The sequence below is a fragment of the Cervus canadensis genome, chromosome 7 (assembly GCF_019320065.1).
Source record: "Cervus canadensis isolate Bull #8, Minnesota chromosome 7, ASM1932006v1, whole genome shotgun sequence".
Lineage (NCBI taxonomy): Eukaryota > Metazoa > Chordata > Mammalia > Artiodactyla > Cervidae > Cervus > Cervus canadensis.
The window spans coordinates 10,475,682-10,503,209 of record NC_057392.1 but is presented as its reverse complement, the minus strand read 5'-3'; the positions used below and the strand labels follow the sequence as shown (position 1 = coordinate 10,503,209).

The 27,528-nt window shown below is 37.8% G+C and overlaps 1 protein-coding gene across 1 annotated transcript in view; it reads right to left on the bottom strand.

The window, feature by feature from the left end:
* Positions 1-27,528, bottom strand: part of STAG1 (stromal antigen 1) — a 496,183-nt gene that overhangs the window by 203,485 nt on the left and 265,170 nt on the right. Inside the window, exon 6 of the mRNA XM_043474336.1 lies at positions 9,991-10,067. Within this exon, the coding sequence (XP_043330271.1) occupies positions 9,991-10,067 (77 nt within the window). The remainder of the gene's footprint in view (positions 1-9,990; positions 10,068-27,528) is intronic.

Sequence of the window (27,528 nt, the reverse complement as noted above, 5' to 3'; positions counted from 1 at the left end):
TTCTTTTTCCTTTATTCTAAATCACAATGGTGATATACACTACTCTGCCTACCAGTACACTTATTTGGTCTTCTGCTTTATTCATTTAATGCTTCCTTCCACTGTATGTTTCATATCAGTTTTTCTCTTCTTTCTAAATTTTTTCTTTACTTGATTTTTGGCTGTACTGGGTCTTCAATGCTATGTACAGGCTTTTCTACTTACGGCAAGCAGGGGCTACTTTCTGGTTTCAGTGTGCAAGCTTCTCATTGCAGTGGTAGCTTCTCTTGTTGCAAAGCATGGTCTCTAGGGTGCATGGGCTTCAGTAGCTGCAGCACGCAGGCTCAGCAGCTGACACACGGGCCGAGTTGTCCTACTTCAAGGGGGGGTCTTCCTGGATCAGGGATCAAACCCATGTACCGTTCACTGGCAGGAGGATTCTTCACCAGTGGACCACCAGGAAGTCCCCAGATACTGCATTCTTTATTTTTCTAACCCTTGTTAAAAACTTCTTTTAACTTACTGCTCTGTGTATCCATTCTCTCCCTAAATGCATCACATTTCCAATCATTGCTCTGCACTCTTTCTCATGTAGTTACCTATCTCCACATCACTTAGTTGTTTTGGGACTTAATTTTGTTCCTTTATCTGGAACATGTTTTCTGTCATCTCGTTTTGTCTAAAGTTCTATTTTTATTTTATGTATGTGTAAAGCTATTATTCTTGACTTTGAAAAAGAAGCCCTCTGCTGAGCACGTCCTATGTGTTACAGCAGTACAATCCCCTCTCATAACACAACAGTCAGGTCCCAGCTGGTCCCACTGTAAGTTCTGACGTGTTTGTGGACTCAGCTCCACAGGGTGTAAGACTATATGTTTTTTGCTTCAGCTGTCTTCTCCCTGGTGGGTGAGGCTGGTCTAGAGGCTTGTGGAACTTTCCTGGTGGGAGGGCATGGTGGGTAGAGTTGGATTTTGGCTCTTTGGTGGGCAGGGCTTTGTCAAAAGGTGTGCCAAGAGGTGGCTGTGGGATCAGGAAGTCTTTAAGCAGCCTCTTGACTGACGGGTGGGGCTGTTTTCCAGTCCTGTTGCTCACTTGGTCTGAGGTATTCTAGGACTGGAACCTACAGGCTGTTGGATGGTGCCAGGTCTTCGTGCTAATGTCCCAAGCAAGATGTCAACTTTCAGATGATTTCTTACGGATATGTTCACTGCCAACTTTTATGACCCAATAGAGAGCCACAGCCACATTCTCCCTCCCAGGAAGCCCTCCAAGAGCAGGATTAACTCCGCCCAGGCTCCTATGAAGTCACTGCTTTCCCTCTGAGTCCTGGTACTCACACAACCTCATGTTCATCATCCAAGACTGGAGTCTCTGTTTTCACCAGTCCTATGGAGCTCCTGTGATCAAAAGCCAAATAAATGCTCTGGAGGCTCTTCATCCTGATGCCAGACCCACAGGCTAGGGAGCCTAATGTGGGGCTCAGAGCTCTCACTCCCATGGGAAAATTTCTGTGATCGAATTATTTTCCAGTTTCTGGGTCACTCAAGATGTACAGGATTTGATTATATCACAAATGTGCTCCACCTATCACCTCGTGATTTCCTGTCTTTGGATGTAGAGTACCTTTTTGGAAGGTTTCAGTCTTTTTTATTTATGGCTATACAGAAGTTAGCTGTGACTTTGATATTCTTATGGGAGGAAGTGAGCTTATGTTCTTCTACTTGTCCATACTGTTTTCTCTCCTGGTCAGCTAAGGACAGGGCACCTGCAGGAACTGGCAAGAGCCACAGACCCTTGCGTAGTGTCAACAGCGCTAGAAACTGCTCTCCAGCATAAGAGACACCTCACTGTTCACAGCTGGGTGTGTTCCTACACATCTCAGCGGCAGGAGAGTAGCTCAGCTTTGCTGGACTAGTGATCTCAGCTGCAGCTACTGTCTCTGGACTGAGCAGAAAGTTCCAACCATCCTGTCCTAGTCAACAAAACTTCTGAAAGGAAAAACTTTTTTCCCTTCCAGCTTGGATCCTGCAGAGAGGGCCTGAAGATTAACTGACAACCAACAGACTAAGTGGAGAAAAGACAAAGTTTATTTACAACTGCACTTGCTCAGTGGTATGTAAGTCTGCCTGAACAAGTTTTTAATGCAGATGAAAGTGCACTTCTGTGAAAAAAAATTTTTTCAGGAAAAAAATTAACATAAAGAACATTATTAGTAAGAAACAGAAGTTAGCACCAGGCCATAAGGTAAGAAGGCATAGGTTAACTCTACTTTTTGTACACACGGAAGTCAGGTTTATGATCAAGACTCCTCTAAACTAAAAAACTACAAACTCCTCAGCCTTGAAGTGGAAAAGATAAACACTGGCTACCAGACTTTTGGTTGTACAATAAGAATGCATGGACAATGAGAACCCTTTTTCTGGACTGATTCCATTAATGCTTTGTCGCTGAAGTTAGGAAGTACCTTGCCAGTAAGAGACTGACTTTTAAAATTCTTTTCATAATGAACAATGCCCCTGATTACCCAGAACCCTATGAATTCAACACTGAAGGTGTCAAAGTAATCAAACTGTTCTCAAATAAAACATCTCTAATTCAGTCTTTAGATCAGGAAGTCACAGTTGTTGCTGTTCAGTTCCTAAGTCACATGCGATCCTTTGCAGCCCCATGGTCTACAGCATGCCAAGCTCACCTATCTTTCACTATCTCCTGGAGTCTGCTGAAATTAATTTCCATTGAGTCCATGATGCTATCTAACTATCTCATCCTCTGCCACCCTCTTCTCCTTTTGCCTTCAATCTTTCTGAGCACCAGGGTCTTTTCCAGTGAGTTTGTTCTTCACATCAGATGGCCAAAGTATTGGAGCTTCAGCATCAGAACTTCCAATGAATATTCAGGGTTTACTTCCTTTAGGGTTGACTCTGCAGTCCAAGGGACTCTCAAGAATCTTCTCCAAAAGCATAAATTCTTCGGTGTTCAGCCTTCTTGACAGTCCAACTCTCACATCCATACATGACTACTGGAAAAACCACAGCTTTGACTGTATGTACCTTTGTCGGCAAAGTGATGTCTCAGCTTTTTAAAATGCGGTCGAGGTTTTTCATAAGCTTTCCTTCCAAGGAGAAGGGTCTTTTAATTTCATGGTTGCAGTCACTGTCCACGGAGATTTTCGATCCCAAGAAAATAATATCTGTCACTATTTCCACTTTTTCCCCTTCTATTTGCCATAAAGTGATGAGACTCAATGCCATGGTCTTCTTAGTCTTTGAATGTTGAGTTTCAAGCCAGCTTTTTCACTCTCCTCTTTCACCCATGTCAAGTTCTATAGTTCCTTTTCAACTACTGTCATTGGAGTGGCATTATCTGCATATTTGAGGTTGAAATTGATATTTATCCCAGCAACCCTGATTCTAACTTGTGATTCATCCAGCCTGGCATTTCACATAATGTATTCTGCATACAGGGGCTTCCCAGGTGGCACTAGTGGTAAAGAACTTGCCTGCCAATGCAGGTAGATGTAAGAGACTCAGGTTTGATCCCTGGGTTGGGAAGATGCCCTGGAGTACAAAATGGCAACCAACTCCAGTACTGCCTGGAGAATCCCATGGAGAGATAAGCCTGGTGGATTAAAGTGACAGGATTGCACCGAGTCAGACACCACTGAAGTGACTCAGCATGCGAACACACACTCTGTACATAAGTTAAATGAGTAGGGTGACAATATATAGTGCTGCTGTTGTACTCCTTTCCCAATTTTGAACCAGTCAGTTGTTCCATGTTCAGTTCTAACTGTTGCTTCTTGACTTGAATACAGGTTTCTCAGGAGGCAGGTAAAGTGGTCTAGTACTTCCATCTCTCGAAGAAATTTTCGTAATTTGCTATGATCCACACAGTCCAAGACTTTCACTTAGTCAATGAAACAGAAGTTTTTCTGGAATTCCTTTGCTTTCTCTATGATCCAATGGACGTTGGCAATCTGATCTCTGGTTCCTCTGCCTCTTCGAAACTCAGCTTGTATATTTGGAAGTTCTTGGTACATTTGGAAGTTCAGATACTGCTGAAGCCTAGGTTGAAGAATTTTGAGCATTACCTTGCTAGCACGTGGAATGAGCACAAATGAATGGTAGTTTGAACATTGCCTTTCTTTGGGACTGGAATGAAAACTGACCTTTTCGAGTCCTGCAGCTGAGTTTTCAAAGTCTGCTGACATACTGAGTGTAGCTCTCAGGATTTTAAATAGCTCAGGAGGAATTCCGTCACCTCCACTAGCTTTGTTCATAGTAATTATTTCCTAAGGCCCACTTGACCTCACACTCCAACATGTCTGGTTCCAAGATAGTGACCACATCATTGCAATTATCTGGATCATTAAGACCTTTTGTGTAGAGTTCTTCTGTGTATTCTTGCCATCTCTTCTTAATGTCTTCTGCTTCTGTTAGGTCCTTACTGTTTCTGTCCTTTACTGTGCCTGATCACTGAATAAAATGTTCACATGAGGGCCTCATGACACACAGTATTTGAAGGAAAGGATTGTCTCTGTACTACGGAAGATAGAACATCATGAAAGTCTGGAAGAACTTCACCACGGAAGTTGCCACTGTTGCTACAGAAAAAGTCATGAAAGCTATCAGGCCTGAAATAATGAATTCCCACTGGAGATAAATTTTGCCCAGATGTTTTCCATGACTTCAGAGGACTTAGGAGAGAGCCTATCAAAGGAATCATGATAGAGACTATGAATATGGCATAAAAGGTGGGGTGTGGTGAAACATTTTAAGATACGAATCTTGGAGAAATCAAGAGCTAACAAACACTACACCAAAGGAATTATGAGAAGATGACTTGATAGAGATGAGCGCTTCCAAACCAGTACTGTACAATATGAGGAAGAACACATAGAAGAGACAATTCCAAAAAGCAAATAACATTAGACAATCTTACTCAAACACTATCTTTAACTTCTTTTACAAGGACCCTTTTATTATAGGGCACTGAAACTAAAGCAAATGGTGGAAGAAGGTTTGGTATTATATAGAATCATTTTTATACAGATGAAAAAGCAAAATTCAGACAGAAATTATGATGTATTTGCATAAAATTACACTGAATATGCCTGTTTTCCTGCCTACTGTTCCACCTCCTCCACATCTGCCATCTCTGAAACAGTGAGACCAAACTCTCCTCTTCCTCAGCGTACCCAATGTAAAGATGAGGAAAAAGACTTTTATGATGATTCACTTCCACTTAAGGAACAGCAAATAGTCACCATGCCATACACTTAATAAATCTATCTGTTGTATATGTGTGTGTCTCCAACGGAAAATGTCCCACATAGCTCAGTAGGTAAAGCATCCACCTGCAATGTGGGAGACCTGGGTTCAATTCCTGGATCGGGAAGTTCCCCTGGAGAAGGAAATCACAACCCACTCCAGTATTCTTGCCTGGAGAATGCCATGGACAGAGGAGCCTGGCAGGCTACAGTTCACAGGATCGCAAGAGTCAGACACACCTTAGCAGTATCTTTATCTTTTTATGGCAAGAACTGTATGAGTTCTTGTGCCATCACCATTCCTTAAGTGTTCAATTACGTTTTGTGTGCAAGATAAGCATAAGGTGAGTGGTATTTTGTACACAGTGTTCTAGAACTTTGCTTTCAAAGAGTTACATTACTATATAGTATGACATACTGTCTCTCATATAGCTGGAGAAACTATGTATCAGCATACCTTGTATCAGCTGTATATGAGCTGAAACTACGTATCAGCGTGATTTTAAAAACTGTTTCCAATAGCATATTATAAATATGACAGTAATACTGTATGCTTAAAAATTTTATAACAATTCATTCATTAGTGTAAAGGCAAGGCTACTGTGAAACAATTTTATCAGTTACGCTAGGCTAATATAAAAGCAACTATATTACTGCCTTCTTCATCATCACCCATAAATCATAATTATAAATCAATATGAATTATTCACATTATCTTTTCATTTTTGACGTCTAGTGTTACCTATATATGTAAGACCTACTATGGTGTTTTGTATCATATAAGACAATACTGATATAGGTACTAATGGATGATTAACCTTGTAAACTGATGACAAACTTACAGTAATGATAAACATAGTACACAAAACTGTAAATTTACTTTCCCCTTTTGATGATTTTAATAACATTTTATTTTCTCTAGATTACTTTATTATAAGAATATAGCATATACTACACATAAAACACAAAATATGTGTTAACTGACTTAATATTATTTGGTAAAGTTTCCAGTCAATAGTAAGGTATTAGTAGTTACTTTTGGGAGTGTCAAAAGTTATACTGACGATTTTCAGCTACAGAGGCATTACAGTAACCAATACCCACGTTGTCCACGGGTCAGCTGAATGTGAAATGTGTTCTGTTGCAAAGATTCACCAACATAGAAGTCTTACCTAAATATTTGAAAACTATACAAACTGACCTTTGAGAAACCATATCTAAGAATTTATATATGGAGATCTGATTCTAATAATCTCAGGAAGAAATACAATTACATTTTGCTTTATCTCATGACAACTGACTCCACCAGGAACCAAGTATATCTACTGACCCTGAAGAGTCATAGACTGCTTTGGGAATTAACATATTTCTAAATTAGGTTGTTATTACAATTATAAAAGACTTTTGGCCAGGTAGAGATTTGTAGGGCTTTCAAAAAAGGTCATGTAATAACTGGGTATGATTAGTTTGTAATAAGGAATAGAAGCTACAGCATACTATTTTTTCACGCAAAAACATACTTTTGACAACTTTTTCAATTTAAACAATTTCAACTGAAATGACTTCTACCTCATTTCACCTTTAATTTACTTCACTTCACTGTAATGCAACATATTCAGTCATTCATTCAACAGAAGTTTAGTGGCTTTTCTCTACTAACTAGGCATTTTTCTAGGCTCTTGGGATCTAATGACTCCTTTCATCAGATATTGCAGAATTTTATCACAAATCATAATTTAAAAACTAACCTCCTTCCACCCCCAAGGAATTAAATGACCTATTCAGTATTTAAGAAAAAAAAAAACAAAACTGTTTATTTAATAATATGCAAGCATTTACATGCATTCTCAAGTATATACACAGTAGCAAAAGATTAATATCTTTCTAAAGAATTGAAGATAAAAATTTTTGTTATCTGCATCTGAATTATATTTTCATTGAATTCATTACAGTGAACAATGTGTGATTCACTCCCACTTATGCTTATTATGTACTGAGCTCATAAGTCTTAGCACTCTGCATCATCAATGGCTTTTGCAAATACATAGTCTGTCCCTCCAAAACACAATACCACCTTTAAACAGAATTTCCACTTGTTCTTGCTTCATTAAATCTTGTCATACTTGGAGACAATTATCATTGTCAAATAGGTCTGGCACATCTTGTTCACTAATATCATCTCTGGAAATTTTGTATATTTGTTTGTGTGTTTATTTATTTATTCATTATTCTGAGTTCAAATTTTTATTTTTCAAATTGGTTATACAAGAAAATCTCAAGCAAATGAGTAAGCATCCTATTTTTTTAATGACACTGTTTTAAGCCACCTAATTAAAAGTATTATATAGATATTTAAAATTGAAACAATATATTTACTAAAATTTCTAATCATCACAATTATATTTATTTACTTTTATAAAGCCCTAGGAGATATCTAATTCTGCTTTAAGTTAATATATTCTAATAACAATCAAAATAATATTAGAACAGAATTGTATTCAAACAGAATGCTGATTTTTAAAAGTCTTTGATTAGGTCAATAATCTCAAATATTCAGACAAAATGTTTAAGAATATGAAACATGCATTCTGAATAATTTCATTTGTTACACTGTATTCATTTTTGTTTTCCCCTCAGCCTGTTTTCATATATAAAGTGTTCTTTTAACTTAAATCTTGGATTCCTCTTTTTACTTACCTTAGAATAATATTTCTCGATCAATAGTTGTTCTGTGTTAAAATCACCTGGTGAGCTTTTTTTTAAAAAAATCCCTATGCCAAGGTCACATGCCTTACAAATTAATCAAATGTCTAGGGCATGTGTAAGGGAGCCTGGCATCAGTATCCCAGTGAGACATTAATTTGCAGCTTAAATTTAGTTTGGGAACTACTGTCTTAAAATACTTAATAATCATTCCATCATGTGTTAGTCCTTGGAAGGTCCAAAACATATACCACTTTTAAATCTACAATCTGAATCACCTGTATTGCAGGCCACGCATGGTAGAACAGTAGCTAGTGAGTAAACCTACTACTTGCACCTTAACTGTATGTTACCTGGCTTTAGCTTCTATTTCTAACATATAAACTCATGTATTAACAACAACAAAAAAATATATTTTACTGAACAGTAGCCCCACAGAAATGTTTCAGAATCTAGGGTTTTTAAATTTTAAAAGTGAACTTGGTGTATAACCTTATATTTCATCATACCCCAATAAAATCTGGTGTAGCACTCTGCAGTTAAGAACATTAATATTTAACAGCAATGCATATATACATATTCAAACTGACTGTGAGAAATAAAAATTGACTGTAAATAGCCTCATGTTCTTGCCTGGAGAATTCCAGGGAAGGGGGAGCCTGATGGGCTGCCGTCTGTGGGGTCGCACAGAGTCAGACGCGACTGAAGTGACTTAGCAGCAGCAGCAGCCTCATGTTAGTTCAGGCCAAGTGGCCTTAGAGCCAAACCTGAAAGTTTGGATTATGAACTCAGAGCTTTTTGAGATTACAGAAATACAGGCAAGTGATTCTGAAATATTATGTCCACAGGTTACAATTCAAGGTCTTCCGTATGTCCCATAAATTGTGACTACATAGTCTGAAAGCCAGTGACAGAACGTTTATCTAGAAAGATGCACAGGAAAACATTTTGATACTGCTGCTAAAGGTGAACACCTGATGAAAAAAACACACTGAGCAGCCTATGCTTGAATATTTACTTTAGTATGCATTTGTAGTACTAGTTTCAATTAAAAATAAATACTACCACTACTATTAATAAAAAACCTAAACCCATCTTACTAAAAGAGTGGACTTATAAGAAAACCAATCTTTGTGGTTAGTGTTGAAGGTCAAAACAAAGGAACACCTATAAGAAAATAGAAAATAATACCAAAGGCAGAATGTTAAAACAGGAACTGATGCTGGCCTAAAGCTTGACATGAATTGAGTTCACTATAAATAAAGAAATAAAATTGTTAAAGTGTCTCAAAAATAAACATTTATGACCTGTGTAAAACTACTTGAAAGAATATTTAAGTCTTAAAATGGAAAATCATGCATGATTAACTCATGAAAACTAGCAAAGAAAACATGTATTCTGAATAGAAATCATATTATCTCAAGTAGAGTGTTCCAAATGGAAGTACTATACACACACACAGAAAATGGAAATGGGGCGGGGGAGGGCAGAGGGACACATGTCAGTGGCAGGGATCCATATGAAATAATCTGGGGAATTCCAGATTAAATTTAGGAAATTTTTCATTGTTAGGATTTCTAATAACCTTAAATAAGATAATGTGCTTTGACAAGATCTAAGGTAGGTATAATAGCCAGCCTTCTGACATTTCCTTGACCTCCAAACCCTTTTTTCTTTAAAATATTTAAGAGGACTAGCATTCCACACAGTATGAAGCTGTTGGAGGTACATTTATAAATTCAGGATTTTAGATGGTCTTCAAGAATGAATGTCAAGAGTCAACTCATACCTCATACCATTAATTTTCCAATCATTATCAGCCATCAGTCATTATTCAGTGCTACTATCTCCATGCAATGTAATAAAATTTCCAAAGATGATTCATTTTGGAATTAACAGCATGGATTATCACATAAATGAGAAGATACTATAACTTCTCTTATACTAAGTACCAAGTCAAAACAAAACTTAATATAATCAACATAGTCACCATTTACAAGTACAAGCAGGCAATTTGTATAAACAGTGAAATGCTATACCTCATCAAATTCTTCAGTCATTTTTCTGATGATTTCTGCATTCTGCATATTTCGAAACATCTCTATTCTCACAGTACCTGTGGAACAACAGATTCTATAGTTAATTTTTCCTATCCATGCTAAAAGTTAAATTTAACTTGACTACTATTTGAAAAGTTTTATATGAAAGTGATTGGGTTTTTCTTTCTTCCACAAACTTCTGTTTTAAAGAAATCCCTTGTTTAAGAATTTAAAAATTCTTTAAATGTTAAAAAAAAAAACACCTGAATAACCTATGAATTAGATAAGTCTAAGGTAAAATGTTGAGAGAAGTACTGAAGAAGGAAAAGACAAAGAAAACAATGAATTTATATAGTGCAGAGAGCCCTAAAGAAGACTTAGGATAACCAGATATATGAGGCTTCTCTGGTGGCAGATGATGGAGAGTTGGCCCGCAAAGCAGGAGACCTGGGTTCGATCCCTGGGTCAAGAAGATCCCAGCTGGCTGCCTTAGTCCAAAAAACATCCAAGTATAGAGAATGTTAATCCCTTCAAGGTACCCTCTGTTTTTTTTTTAAAATCATCAGAATATTCTCCTATTATTTAAAACGAACTGTTCTTTAATTTAACTATACTTTCAGTCAAACCTGTTTTCTTTGAAGATGCCAGGAACTTCTACATAACGAAAAAGCTGTAACCCCCTTTTCATCTCATTCCTTCATACTTCTACCTTACTTTACTTTTATCTAAAATATGGTTATGTAAATATTATCACTCTTATAAGAATGAGTGGTTTATACTGAAAATCTATGTTAAAAATAACAGAATTTAAAGAAAACTGAAACAAGGTTCAAAATCTACTTACATACAAAGAATTCTGACATAATAAAGTAGGTTCTGTTTTAGTTGGATAAATGTGTTGGCCACTAAGCCATGTCTGACTCTTGTGACCCCATGGACTGTAGCCCACCAGGCTCCTCTGTCCATGGGATTTCTCAGGCAAGAATACTGGGGTTGGTTGCCATTTTCTGATCCAATAGATCTTCCTGACCCAGGGATCAAACAGAATCTCCTGCATTGGCAGGAGTGGATTCCTTACTACTGAGCCACCTGGGAAGCTCAATAATTAAATGAGGTTCAGTCTCAACTGCATAAATATAAAATATTCAAGTTAAAAATCACAAGAATAATACTCAATAAACAGTAGGAAAATAATTAAGTTATAACTTCTGACAGGCTCCTTGCAAGTGATTAATATCAGCTCTAACTGAAGTCACAATTAGGAATGGAGGCAGGAAGAGTCTCTGAGATATACTTTATGAAACAGCATGGAGCAATGAATAGCCATAAAGTCAAAGTATGATCTAGAATCAGAGTCCTAAAAAAACTACAGAGGCATATATAGCTCTTATTTAACTTAACTTTTACTAACCTTAAAATGAGAAAAATTATATTTGCCCTATCTTTAAATCAGAACCATTTTACAGCACATTTTATTTATTGATACGTAGCTCTCCTTAATTTTCAATAGGTATTCCAAATATTCAACTGTAGAGATGACAGGTTGGAAGGAGAATGAAAAGGAAAAATGTTTTTAAATAGTTCTTCCTCTTAGAAGTTCTTTAAAACTTCCAATAGTTTTTTGAAATATGAATTTCCACAAAAAAATGAGAAAATTTATACCATGATTTAAAATTTTATGAGGAAAAACAGTAATGCAGAGAGTATTCAACAGTGTTGAAAATAGGCTGTTTATGTACTATAGAATAGTCTATATTTTCAGAGGATTTTAAAATCAAATAAACAAGAAATGTGCTAAACTGACAAGTGAGATCAAATAAAAACAACTTTGTTAGATATTCTTAAAAATCATTCAATTAAATAAAATTGTTTATATTTAACTTTGCATGGGTCATGAAATATTGCATCAATCGGAAATAGATTTCCATAGACAAAAAGCAAGTCATTTCAGGAGTTAATTCATGGTACTCTTGATAAGTGGAAGGACTTATGCTAAAGCTAAAGCTTTAATACTTTGGTCACCTGATGCGAAGAGCTGACTCACTGGAAAAGACCCTGATGCTGGGAAAGATTTAGGGCAGGATGAGAAGGGAGGGACAGAGGATGAGATGGCTTGATGGCATCACCGACTCAATGGACATGAATCTGAGCAAACTCAGGGAGGTAGTGAAGAAGAGAGAAGTCTGGCGTACTGCAATTCATGGGGTCACAAAGAGTGGGATATGACTTAGCGACTGAACAACAACAACAACATTTGATAAGTAAAATTACATTCATCTGTACTTACGAACCAAAGAAATAAAATTAGATGTCAAAATTATTAAACATGAGAAGAACTTTTCTTCTTAGGGGGATGGAAATATTTTAGATCTTGAATAGAGTGTCATCATAAGGCCGTGTGCATTTGTCAACAGCTATCTATCTATATACTCTGGTGACTTTTAATGCACGAGAATTAGATCTTGGTAAAGTTGTTTCTTTAAAAATTCAAGAAAAAGGACAAAGGTAACCCTACTTCTTCAGTAATGAGTTGCACATAACACTGTTAAAATATTTCCAATGTAAATAATGCTCAACTACTCAATTTCCATAATTGACAAGGCAGTTATCACATAGAGTGGAGTTTTAAATATACTTTCAATAAAATAGCTATGTTAGTTCATAAAGGGAGGACTATTTCATGGCATCAATTTAATGTGGTGAAAGGAAAGGCAACAAAACAGCAACCAGTATTAAAAGCAATATAAAAAACTTTAAAGATGACTATAATATACAAAAAACAATTACTGACAAATTAAAATCAGATGTTTAAAAGTCATACTTTTTAAAATGAACAGAAGCTTTGCACTAATAATTTTTAAGAAAGAAATTCCTTTTGCTGCCATAATGACTGTGCCAAAGATTACCTTATTTACTTATTTTCCTCCTATTCATTCTTCTCCAACTGAGTCCCACAATTCTACTGAAACTGCTTCCTCACACCAGTTATCTCTGAACTGCTACATCAAACAATCTTAGTAATAATCTATCTATTCTATTTAAAGCATTTGTTTATTTCATTGGTTCCTATAGCATTATATATTTGTACTATATTTTCTGTTGATTTGTGTTGATTTCTTTCACTTACTTTTAGGCATTTAACATGAGTAAATACAGGTATTTTCTAAAGCTCCATTCAAGCATTCTTCTTTGTCCATTTTTAAATTTTCTAGCCTGGAAACGGCCCACATCTAGCTCACCCAATACAAAAAAGTATAGCAGGGACCACTATTTACTGATCTTTTTATTTCTCCATGAGCCTTGAAAACTTTCTGACATCTTAAGTTCCTCTGTCCTATTAAGTTTTCTTTGATAATAACAATGAAGAATATTGCCCTAATTAAAGACTTTTTCAAAATACATTAAAAAGCTAACCTCAGTTCATTTTTGGATTCTTGGTTCTTAAATATGAATATTTCTAATAGATTGTCCTAAGATTATGGAGAGTAAAGGTAAATGAATCTGAAACAATTCAGATTTATGGAAACAAAACTATACGAAAATATAGAATATAAAAGAGTAAAGATCATCTTCTAAGCCCTTAAATACTAACAAGTTACCTATGAGAATCCTAAAAGAATAAGCCACCAATATACATATTTTACGAAAGGTTGTTTCAGCAGGCTCTCCAGACAGGATTGTAGTTTTAATAAAGAAAAAGGAAGAACTTTAAAAATTGTCATTTTAAACTATGAATAATTTAGAAACAGAAGTAACATCAGAAATCTACCTGCAAATTCATGATCATTTAAACTATGTCAAACTCTGATGACAGGAAAAACTGATATAATTCCTGTGGGATGTGATTTGGCAAATGTCTATAAAAATTACAAATTTATATTCCTTTTTGCCTTGACATTGTACTTGTTGCAAAGTATTCATAAAATCACATGCGTGCAAAATAATGAATACACAAGGTTATGCCCTGAAGCACAATTTGCAACAATAAAAAAGGTAAACACCCCATTTCCCCATAAATAATAATCTGACTAAGTAAAAACGGTGATGATAATGACAATGGTGGCAGGCAACATTTGGCTGCTCACTACCAACTAGGCAATGTACTAAAAAGTGCTTAAATTTCATAACAACCTTACTCAGAATACAATTTTTCTCCCATTTACAGATGAGAAACTTGAGACACTTAAGAGATTTAGCAACTTGTAAAGGGCTTTTCCAGCAGCAGATCCATGGCCTATATGTAGGCAGACTGGCAACAGATCCATGGAAACCACTATTATTAAATGGCTCTTAAAGTCAGTGGAAGCCATGGATATAAAAAACAAAGTTACCTATGACTGATATAAAAAGATGTGTAGGATATATTCATACATGAAGAGGGGAGGTATAGGTTCTAGTTCAAGATGGCAACATAGGAAGATCCTGAACTCACCTTCTCCCATGGAGACAGTCAACAATTACATATGCAAAGACTTCCTCTTTAAAAAAACCTAAAAGTTGGCTGAATGATGATTATATATCTGGCAAATGAGAAGAAAATCACATCAAAGCATCAAGACGGGCTGGCACAAAATATCACCAAATGTGGCACAAGATAAAACCAATCTACACTGCAGTGAACTACAACTTGTAGGGAACTCAAAACCAGAGCTTCCCCCTGAGGAGTGAAGGGCTCAAACCCCACAACAGGCACGGCAAATTTCAAGATATGCACTTGAGAGATGAGCCCCATCCAAAAAAAATCTACTTTTGAAAATCAACAGGGATCGCATCTTGAGACCCATAAAACAGTATCAATCTAGTAGAAAGTTCCAAATGGGGCTGAACAACTTGAACTCTTCCACGCAGGGCTCAGCTCAGAGGTAGGTTAAGGCAACTGAAACTTAAAGCAAATAAGGATCACATGCTTACATTAAAACCATGGCCTAAGAGGCAGGCACCTAATTTAACACATGCACATCTACAAGCCTGTTGGAACACTCTCTGGGAACAGAGAGTAGCGGGCACCATTTTTATACTTTCCCTTTGCCATGCTCTGGAGCACCAATATCTCCTGTAACGGGGCCTACATGTGCCTGATATCCTAATTTTTGCGGCTGCTGCAGACAGTATGATTCTTGATCACCTGGCTCTGGAAGTCAGGGGAGTTTGCATTCCTGATCACATGGAACTGTAATAATCAGTGTTACCAGAATGGAGCTCCTATCCACCTGGCGCTCTGATTTGTGTGACTGCTGCCAGGGGGACACCCTTGTTTCACTTGACTTTGGAGGCCAGTTCCATTTGTAAAATCTCAGGTGTTAAACACAAAAAACCAGGGCACCAGATACATGTAAAAGTGCTTAAAATTGTAGACCTTGCAACACCTAAACCAATGAAGACAGAGTTCTAAATCAGCTACCACTTCCAGGGAATAGGAAGAGGCAACAGATCCAAGAGTTCAATCTTTCTGTGAAAGAGACCTATTACCTAGTCATTGCGATTGTGACCCGTGGGGCAGGGCTCTCTTTAAACAAATATCTAGGGACTGAGCATTCCTTTTTCAATGATTTCAGAGAGTGGGCACTATATTCACCCTCATTCTCTGAAGTGTTCCAGAGCACCAGAGTCTACTGGTACGAACTTTTACATGTATCTGGTGCCCTGGATTTTTGTGTTTTACACCTGAGATTTTGCAAATGGAACTCATGGCTACCTGATCACCTTGATCTGATAGAAGGGGCTGGGATACATAGGTGATGGACTGTGGCAATTAGAGGGATGATTCTGTGCAGGTTAACACACATAGACCACTGCACAAACAGCTCCCTGAAACACATTTCCAGTCTATGAAAGAGGCTACTTTACTTCTCTTGGACCTTTGGATCGACAAAAAGGCTTCAGGTTTGACACACATGTAGCAGCATATATGGAGCAGCTCTCAAGGAATATAGACTGTGAATGTCATTTTGATGCTCTCTTTGGCCTTGTTCCAATTCACCATTATCTTTTACAAAGAAGTTATACACTCATCTGAAGCCCTGATTTTTGTGATTGCTCTCCAAGATATACTTTCAGATTGCCTGGTTCTGGTAACCAGTGGGTCTTATGCTTGCAGCCTTTTAGGACTACATATATTATATCTACATATGTTTAAAAGCTGTTAGCTGATGGCCTGGCTTCTAGTCACACTGAATCGAGGGGTGAAATCTTCCACTTTGAGCCAGTGACAGGCATTGGCACATCCTCAACTACTGAGGGCTATTAAAAATATATTAGGCTGCTTGGACAACAAACAGAGGTTTGACAGATGACAAACAGTTAGGGCAAGTCTGAACAAAAAGGTTCATCTCCTACACGAGGCTACTCCCTCAAGACTAGAAGGGGTGGTTGTTTCACCCACTGTATAGCAACCAACACAGAGTCGAGCAAAAGGAAGAAGCAGATGAGTATGTTCCAAGTGAAAGAACTACAATTTACCTTATAAAGTAAAACTCATAAAGGTATTCACTGAAATGGGGAGAATAATGGATAGTAACAGTGAGAACTTCAGCAAGAGATGGAAAACATATAAAGGTAACCAATACAACCACAGAGATGAAGAAGACAGCAATAGAATTGATATGTACACTGGACTGGTTTAAGAAAAGACAAATTAAATTGAAGAAAGATCACTCAACTCAAACTTAAACAAGGCACTGGAACTTAATCACAGCAGCAAAAACAAAAAAACAATGAAAATAGCTTAAGTGACTTATGTTCAGTTCCGTTCAGTTGCTCAGTCGTGTCCGACTCTTTGTGACCCCATGAACTGCAGCACATCAGGCCTCCCTATCCATCACCAACTCCCGGAGTCCACCCAACCCATGTCCATTGAGTCGGTGATGCCATCCAACCATCTCATCCTCTGTCGTCCCCTTCTCCTCCTACTCTCAATCTTTCCCAGCATCAGGGTCTTTCAAATGAGTCAGCTCTTCGCATCAGGTAGCCAAAGTACTGGAGTTTCAGCTTCAGCATCAGTCCTTCCAATGAACACCCAGGAGTCATCTCCTTTAGGATGGACTGGTTGAATCTCCTTGCAGTCCAAGGGACTCTAACGGGCCTTCTCCAACACCACAGTTCAAAAGCCTCAATTCTTCAGCGCTCAGCTTTCTTTATAGTCCAACTCTTACATCCATACATGACCACTGGAAAAACTATAGCCTTGATTAAACGTACCTTTGTTGACAAAGTAACGTCTCTGGTTTTTAATACGCTGTCTAGGTTGGTCATAACTTTCCTTCCAAGGAGTAAGCGTCTTTTAATTTCATGGCTGCAGTCACCATCTGCAGTGATTTTGGAGCCCAGAAAAATAAAGTTAGCCACTGTTTCCCCATCTATTTGCCATGAAGTGATGGGACAGGATGCCGTGATCTTAGTTTTCTGAATGTTGAGCTTTAAGCCAACTTTTGCACTCTCTTTTTTCACTTTCATCAAGAGGCTCTTAGTTCTTCTTCACTTTCTGCCATAAGGGTGGTGTCATCTGCATATCTGAGGTTACTGATATTTCTCCTGGCAACCTTGATTATGGGATGGTACCAAATATACTAACATTCACATTTTAGGTCTCCCAGGAGAAGAGGGCAAGAAAGGAGCAAAAATCAGACATTCAAGTCCTAGAAGTCCAGAGAATACCAAATAAGATGAATTGAAAATGGCTCAAAGGAAGGCACATTATAAAATGTTGAAAGTTAAAGACAAAAGAATAATGCTAAAAACAACAGGAAAAAAGCAACTGGCTATACACAAAGACCTCCCATGAGACTCTGAACACACTTTTCAGTAAAAACTCTACAGGCAAGAAGGGAATGCATGATATATTTAAATTGGTAGGAAAAAAAAGAAAGAAAAGAAACTTCTAACCAAGCAAACTCCACCTGGAAGAGTTCTCATTCAGAATTGAAGATGAGGGAGTTTTCCAGGTAAGCTAAAGCTAAAGGAATCTATACCATTAAGCCAGTCTACAAGAAATGTTTAATGGACATCTTAAAGATTAAAGGAAACAGCACTAGTTAGTTATCAGAGCACGTATGAAATAATAAATCTGACTGAAAAGCAAATATATAGTAAAGTAGTGGATTAATGACTTGCTTAAATAATTAGTTAAGAAATACATAAGTTTTTCAAAATGTTAAATATAACATCAAAAATATAAAACCAGTATGGGGACACAGTAGACATGTTGAGCCTTAAAATGGGATGAAATGTAAGTTATTATCAACTTAAAATGCTGTTATAAATCTCATGGTAATCCAAAGCAAAAACCTACACTATAAATACACACAAAAAAAGAAATATACACCTACCACTAGAGAAAGTTATCAAACTACAAAGGAGAGGCAGAGAAGAAGGAAACAGAGAATAACTACAAGAGCAGCTAGGAAACAAGAAAAAGGCAATGAGCAAAAGTCTAACAGTAACTACTTTCAATGTAAGTGGACTAAATTCTCCAACCAAAAGACACAGAGTAGGTGAGTAAATGAAAAACCAAATTCCTTCCATGTGCTGCCAACATAAGACACACTAGATGTTAAGACACACAGACTGAAGTAAAGGTACAGAAACACTATACCATGTAAATAAAATCTAAAATAAAGCTGGGATAGATATTCACACATCACACAAAACAGACTTAAGTAGGAGACAATTAATGGAGACAATTAAGTAGGAGACAATATAATAAAAAAATAATTTAATGTGTAAAATAATGGTAAAGGGGTCATCCAACAACAAATATAACACCTGAAAATATTTATGCACAAAAGAATTAAAGCAACTAATAAAAGAAACAAAGTGAGAAAGAGAAAGCAATGTATAATAGAAGACTTTCATAACTTAAGAAGAAAATAATTGCCTTAAATGAAGTATTTGAACACATGGACTTAACAGATATACATGCAACATTCCATCCAAAATCAACATTTTTTTCTAGTGCACAGGGAACATATTCTTAGATCATATGTTAGGCCATAAAACAAGTTCTAATAAATTCAAGATGACTAATGTTGTCTGGAAAGTTGGCAGAGTAGATGGGCTTCCATGTTGGCTCAGATGGTAAAGAATCCACCTGAAATGCAGCAGACCTGGGTTGGGAAGATCCCCTGGAAGAGGGCATGGCAACCCTCTCCAGCATTCTTGCCTGGAGAGTCTCCAGGGACAGAGGAGCCTGGCTGACTACAGTCCCTGGGGTCACAGAGAGTTGTAAACGACTGAGCGACTAAGCACACAGCACAATGTTGTCTGGAAAGCTGGCATAGTAGATGGATGTGACCTCACCCTCTCTGACAAAAACACTATAATCACAACTAAATCCTGAATAACCATGGTGGAGGGGGTGGGCATGCTGGAAGCTACCAAAAAACACACCTTAGATTCAAATAAAAAGAAGAAATGACAATGACACAGTAGGAGGGGTGGAGTCACAACAAAATAAAATCCTATACTTGCCAGATTGATGAGCCACAAACTGGTAAATAATGATACCCACAGAAGTTCTCCCATGGTAGTGAAAGGCCTGGGCCCAGGTCAAACTTCCAAGGTTTGGGGCCTGGCAACAAGGGGAAGGGCCCCCACAGAATCTGGCCTTGAAGGTCAGTGGGGTTAGATCACAGAGATTTCACAGGAATGTAGAAAACAAACCCCACTCTTGGAGGGTGCACACAAGGTCCCACACACAATGGTACATAGGGAAAGAACGCAGTGACTGTGTAAGAGTCTGGGCTGGACCTACCTTTAGAACTGGATGGTCTAATGCAGAGGTGGCATGGTGGGGGCGGCTGTTGTTGACTGCAGGGATAAACACACTGGCAGTTTTGGTGAATATTCACTCATATGAGCCCTCCTGGAAACCATCATTTCCTCCCCAAGACCCAGCCTAACCCAACAGCCTGTAGGTTCCAGTGCTGGAAGGCCTCAGGCCACACAGCCAGCAGAGCCCCACCCAACAAAAGACAGGCTGCTTAGGCAGCACAGTGCTGCCCATGAGAAGAACAAGACCCAGCTCCGTCCACCAGTGAGAGCAGGAATAAACTTTCCCACAAAGAAGCCTGCAGAAGCCTCTCAGACAGCCTCATCCAGCAGAAAGGCAGAAAACAGAAAGGGAAAGAAACTACAATTCTGTAGCCTGTGAAACAGAAACTATAATCCAATAACGTAAGACAAAACGAGATGGTAGAGGAATATACTGCTGATGAAGAACATGACAAAATCTCAGAAAAGTAATGAAGTGAAGTCCAAATAGGTAATCTACTGTAGAAAGAATACAGAGTAAAGAGAGTGAAGAAGATGCAAGATTTCAGGGAAAAAAAAAAAAAATGGAGGCAAAGATGAACAAAATGCAAGAAATGTTTAACAAAAACCTAATAGAACTACAGAACAAAAAGGGAGGAACAATACAATAAATGAAATAAAAAAGACAACAGAAGAAATCAATAGCAGAATAACTGAGTCAGAAGAACAGATAAATAAGCTGCAAGAAAAGGATGGTGGAAATCACATCTGCAGAACAGAATAAATAAAAAAAAGAATGAAAACAGTCTCAGAACCTCTGGGACAACATTAAATGCACTAATTTTCATTACAGGAGTCCCAGAAGAAGAGAGAGTGAGGACCTAAGAGAATATTTGAAGAGATACATGAAAACTTCCTTAACATGGGAACAGAAACAGTCATCTGAGTTCAGGAAGTGCAGCAGGTTCCAGGCAGGATAAACCCAAAAAGGAATACACTGAGACACAGTAATCAAACAGACAAAAATTAAAGACAAAAAATATTTTTTAAAAAACATAAGAAAAGCAAGAAGCAACATATAAGGGATATCCCTCCCATAAGGCTATCAGCTGATTTCTTAGCAGAAACTCTGCAGGCAAGAAGGGAGTGGAATGATATATTCGAAGTGATGAATGGGTAAAACCTACAACCAAGAATTTCCCATCTTGCAAGGCTCTCATTCAGATTCAACAAAAAATAAAAATAAAAAGCTTTACAGACAAGCAAAACCTAAGAGAATTCAGCATCATGAAACCACCTCTGCAACAAAAGCGATGGGAACTTTCCTAAGTGAAAAATAAAAGACCACTACTAGAAACAAGACCACTACTATGAATGGAAAAATTCACTGGTAAAGCCAAATATAAAACAAAGGTAGGAATTCATCTACATACACATAGGATATCAAAACCAGCAACTGTGAGAAGAGGAGAGCAACAAATGCAGAAAGGCAATTGAATTTAAAAAGCAGCAACTTAGAATATTCTTCTTATAGATTGCTATATCAAAACCTCACAGGAACTTCCCTGATGGTCCAATGGTTAAGACTCCATGAACCCAAAGCAGGTGATACGGATTTGATCCCTGGTCACAGAGCGAGGATCCCCACATGTTGAGCAGCAGGGCCAAAACAAAAATATCCCCCACTCCATCCTTGGGCCTTCCCCAAGAAGTCCAGTAATTAGGGCTCTGTCTTCCAATGCATGGGATGCATGTTGGATCTCCGATCAAGGAGCTAAGATCATACACTTCTCATAGCCAAAAAAAAAAAAAAAAATCAAAACGTAAAATGGAAAGAATGCTATGCAAAATTCAATAAAAAGTTTAAAAATGCTACAAATAAGAAAAACCTAAAACAAACCCTCACAATAACGACAAATAGAAACTCTGTAATACATATAAACACACACACACACACATGCAGATATCCAAACACAACACTAAAGTTAACCATCAAATCAGAAGAGAAGAGAACAAAACAGGAAGGGAAGAAAAAAGACCTACAAAAACAAATCCAAAACAATCAACAAAATGGCAATAGTAACATACATTGAGATAACTACCTTAAACGTAAATGGATTAAATGCTTCAACCAAAAGACACAGACTGGATGAATAGATAAAAAATCAAAACTTGTACATATACTGTCTACAAAAGACACACTTCAAATCTAGGGACATATACAGTCTGAAAGTGAGGGATAGAAAAAAGTATTTCATGCAAATGGAAATCAAATGAAAGCTGGAATAGCAACACTCATATCAGACAAAGTACACTATAAAGTAAAGACTATTCCAAGAGACAAACACTACACAGTGATCAGGGATAAGCTCAACAAGAACACATCACAACTACAGATACACACACATCCAGCACAGGGACACCTCAACATATAATACAACCATTAGGAGCCATAAAAGGAAAAACTGGCATCACCTCAATTACAGTGGGTTAGGAGCCCACTTTCATCAATGCACAGATCATCCAGACAGAAGATCAATAAGGAAACACAGGCCTTAAATGACATGTTAGACCAGACTGTCTTCACTAATATTTATGGAGCATACCATACAAAAGCCACAGAAAGACAGTCTTCTCAAGTGCTCATGGAATATTTTCTAGGACTCATCACACGCTGGGCCACAAAATGAGCCTTGGTAAATTTAAGAAAATTGAAATTATATCCACTATCTTTTCTGACCACAGTGCTCATGAGATTAGAAATCAAGGATAACGAAAAACTATAAAAAACACAAACACATGGAGGCAAAATATGCTACTAAACATGGATCCTAGGTGGCGCTAGTGGTAAAGAATCCGCCTGCCAATGAAGGAGACACAAGAGACATGGATTCAATTCCCAGGTCAGGAAGATTCCCTGAAGTAAGAAATGGCAAACCACTCTAGTATTCTTGCCTGGAAAATATCCTGGGCAGAATAGTCTACTGGGTTTCAGTTCATGGGGTCGAAAAGAGTTGGACATGACTGAGCAACTGAACACAGCATAGTAATCATGAAGCTCTGAAAAATCAAAGAAATCAAAAAATATCTAGAGGACAAATGATAATGAAAACACAAATATCTAAAACCTACGGGGCACCATAAAAGCTGTTCTAAGAGGGAAAACAACCTTACCACAAGAAATAAGAAAAACCACAAATAAACATCCTAATGTTACACCTGAAGCAACTAGAGAAAGAAAAAAAATGTTAGAAGGAAAGAAATCATAAAGATCAAAGCAGAATAAATGAAACAGAAACGAAGAACACAATAGAAAATATCAATAAAGCTAAAAGCTGCTTCCGAAAAAGATTTTTTTAAAAAATCAATAAAACTTTAGCAAACTCATCAAAAAAAGAGGGATCAAGTCAATAAAATTGCAAATGTAAAAGGAAAAGCTACAATATACACTACAGAAATACAAAGGATCATAAGAGACTACTACAAGCAACTATATGCTAATAAAATGGACAAAATGGCAGAAATGGGCAAATGCTAAAAGCATACATACTGTCTCCCAAGACTGAATCAGGAAGAAATAGAAAATATGAACTGAGCAATCACAAGCACTGAAATTGAAGCTATGATTTAAAAAATTCCAAAGAAACAAAAGTCCAAGACATGAAGCTTCACAAGAAAAGTTTATCACTTAGAGAATAGTTAACACCTTTCCTTCTGAAATGATTCTTTAAAAAGAACTGCAGAGGAAGGAATATGCCGGAACCATTCTATGAAGCCATTATCACCCTGATGCCAAACATTACAAAGATATCACACACACAAAAAAGAAAACCACAGGCCAGTATCAGTGATGAATGCAGACACAAACTCATCAGCAAAATGCTAGCAATCCAAATCCAACAAATGCCACATTAAAAGGATCATGCACTAACGATCAACTGCAATTTACCTTAGGAATGCAAAGAATTTTCAGTATCTCCACAAATCAATCAATGGGATACACATAAACAAACTGAATAAAAAGCACATGATTATCTCAATAGATTCAAAAAAGCTTCTGACAAACTTCAACACCCATTTATAATTTAAAAAAAACCTCTCCACAAAATGGGCAAAGAGGGATCATACATCAATATAAAAAGTCCTTCTATGATAAATCGACAGATAACATCATACTCAATGGTGAAAATCTGAGAGCATTTCATGTAAGATCAGAAATGCGAAAGGCTGTCCACTCTCACCATTTTAATTCAGGACAGTTTTGGCAGTCCTAGCCAGGGCAATCAGAGAAGAAAAAAATAAATAAACAGAATCCAGATTGGAAAAGAAGACTTAAAACTCTAACCGTCTGAACTTCCCTGGTGGTCCAGCGGTTAAGAATTCACCTGCCAAGGCAAGGAACAAGGGTATGATCTTCGGTTTGAGGACAACCAAGGCCGTGGGACAACTAAGCCCATGCACCGTAATTCCTGGGCCCAAGTAGCACAACTACTGAAGCCTGCATGCTCTAGAGCTTGTGCTCCACAACTAGAGAAGCCACCATAATGAAAAGCCCGTGCACCACAGCTGGAAGAGCACCTGCTCATCCCAACTAGAGAAAGCCTGTGGGAAGCAGTGAAGATCCAAGGCAACCAAAAATAAATAAATGAGTAAACAAATTAAAAAAAAAGTCTGCAAATGAAATGATACTGACTATACATAGAAAAAGCAATAGAGTTCCAGAAAAACATCTATTTCTGCTTTATTGACTATGCCAAAGCCTTTGACTGTATGGATCACAATAAACTGTGGAAAATTCTGAAAGAGATGGGAATACCAGACCACCTGACCTGCCTCTTGAGAAACCTGTATGCAGGTCAGGAAGCAACAGTTAGAACTGGACATGGAACAACAGACTGGTTCCAAATAGGAAAAGGAGTACGGAAAGGCTGTATATTGTCACCCTGCTTATTTAACTTACATGCAGAATACATCATGAGAAACGCTGGGCTGGAGGAATCACAAGCTGGAATCAAGATTGCCAGGAGAAATATCAGTAACCTCAGATATGCAGATGACACCACCCTTATGGCAGAAAGTGAAGAAGAACTAAAAAGCCTCTTGCTGAAAGTGAAGAAGGAGAGTGAAAAAGTTGGCTTAAAGCTCAACATTCAGAAAACAAAGATCATGGCATCCTGTCCCAACACTTCATGGAAATAGATGGGCACACAGTGGAAACAGTGTCAGACTTTTATTTTGGGGGGCTCTAAAATCACTGCAGATGGTGACTGCAGCCATGAAATTTAAGACGCTTACTCCTTGGAAGGAAAGTTATGACCAACTTAGACAGCATATTTAAAAGCAGAGACATTACTTTGCCAACAAAGGTCCGTCTAGTCAAGGCTATGGTTTTTCCAGTGGTCATGTGTGGATGTGAGAGTTGGACTGTGAAGAAAGCTGAGCACTGAAGAATTGATGCTTTTGAACTGTGGTGTTGAAGAAGACTCCTGAGAGTCCCTTGGACTGCAAGGAGATCCAACCAGTCCATCCTAAAGGAGATGAGTCCTGGGTGTTCATTGGAAGGACTGATGTTGAAGCTGAACTCCAATACTTGGCCACCTGATACGAAGAGTTGACTCATTGGAAAAGACCCTGATGCTGGGAGAGATTGGGGGCAGGAGGAGAAAGGGACAACAGAGGATGAGATGGCTGGATGGCATCACTGACTCGATGGACATGAGTTTGAGTAAACTCCGGGAGTTGGTGATGGACAGGGAGGCCTGGCATGTGCTGCGATTCATGGGGTCGCAAAGAGTCAGACATGACTGAGCGACTGAACTGAACTTATACATAGAAAATTCTAAAGATGCTACCAGAAATCTACTAGAGTTCATCAATGAATTTGGTAAAGCTGTAGCATACAAAATCAATACACAGAAATTTGTTGCATTTCCATATGCTAACAACAAATGATAAATTAAAGAAACAATCCCAGACTACTCTGGTGGTCCAGTGGTTGGGAGTCTATGGGCCAATGCAGGGGATATGGGTTCGATCTCTGGACCAGGAAGACCCTGTATACTGAGGGGCAACTAAGTTCATGCACCACGACTACTGAGTCTAGTCTCTTGATTCTGCAAGGTACAACTACTATGACCAAGCACAAAATTACTGAAGCCCGTCCACTCTAGGGCCTGTGTGTCACAACTACTGCACCTTTGCGCTGCAGCCACAGAAGCCTATGCCCCTAGAACCAATGCTCTGCAACAAGAAGCCACTGCAGTGGGAAGGCTCTACACTGCAACAAAGAACAGCCTCCACTCACTGCAACTAGAGAAAACCCACACATTGAAACAAACACCTAGCACAGCCAAAAATAAATATGATTTTCAATAACGGAATAACATTTGATTTCAAAAAATTTTAAATAATAAACAATACCATTTATCATCACATCAAAAAGAATAAAATATGTAGGAAAAAACTCCCTTAAGGAAACAAAAGACCTGTATGCAGAAAACTATGAGACACTGAAGATAGAAATTAAAAACGACAGAAACACATGGGAAAGATATACAATATTCTTGGACTGGAAGACTCAATATTGTCAAAATGACCAAAGCCAATATATCTATTTAATGCAATTCCTATCAAATTACCAATGGCATTTTCCATAGAACTATTAATATAACAACAACAACAAAAAATCTTAAATTTGCATGAAGACACAAAAGATCCTGAAGCCTAATCAATCTTGAAAAACAAAAATGGACCCGGAGGAATCAGGCGCCCTCCCTCAAGGCTATACTATAAAGCTAAAGTCAGTATCAAAACAGTATGGTACGGGCACAAAAACACAAATAGAAACCAATGGAACAGGATAGAAAGGCTAAATTCATGCACCTACGGTCACGTAATCTATGACAAAACAGAGAGGAACGCACAATGGAGAGAAGACAGTCTCTTCAATAAGTGGAGCTGGGGAAATCGCAAAGCTACATGTAAAAGAATAAAATTACAACGTTCTCTAATACCATACAAAAAATCAAAACTGATTAGAGATCTAAATGTAAGACCAAATAGTATAAAACTACTAGAGGAAACATAGGCAGAACACTCTTTGACATAAATCACAGCAGTATCTTTTCCAATCCATTTCCTACAGTAATGGAAAATAAACAAACAAAAAACCAAATGGGACCTAATTAAACTCAAAAGCTTTTGCACAGCAAAGGAAACCATAACACAACAGAAAGTCAACAAGAGAATGGGAGAAAATATTTGCACAGGATTCAACTAACAATGGATTAGTCTCCAAAATTCACAAAACAGCTCATGTGGCTCAGTATTAAAACAAAACCAAGGAACCCAATCAAAACCTGGGCAGAAGACCCAACCAGGCATTTCTTTCTCCAAAAAAGACAGTTCACCAACAGGCACACAAAGTGATGTTCAACATTTCTACTTATTAGAAAAATGCAAATGAAAACTACAGTGAGAAATCACCTCATACCAGTGAGAACTGCCATCCTCAAAAACCTACAGTGAATGTTGGAGAGGGTGTGGAAAAAAGGGAACCCTCCTACAGCACTGGTGGGAAGGCAAATTTGTACAGCCACTATGCAGAACTGTATGGAGGTTCCTTAAGAAACTAAAGACTACCACATGATCCTTACGACCTACCTTAAGACCTGGTTCTTTAAGACCTACCATATGATCCAGAAATTCCAATCCTGGGCATGTATCTGGAGAAAAACATGGTTTGAAAGTATACTGGCATGCCAACATTCATAGCAGTGCTGTTAACAATAG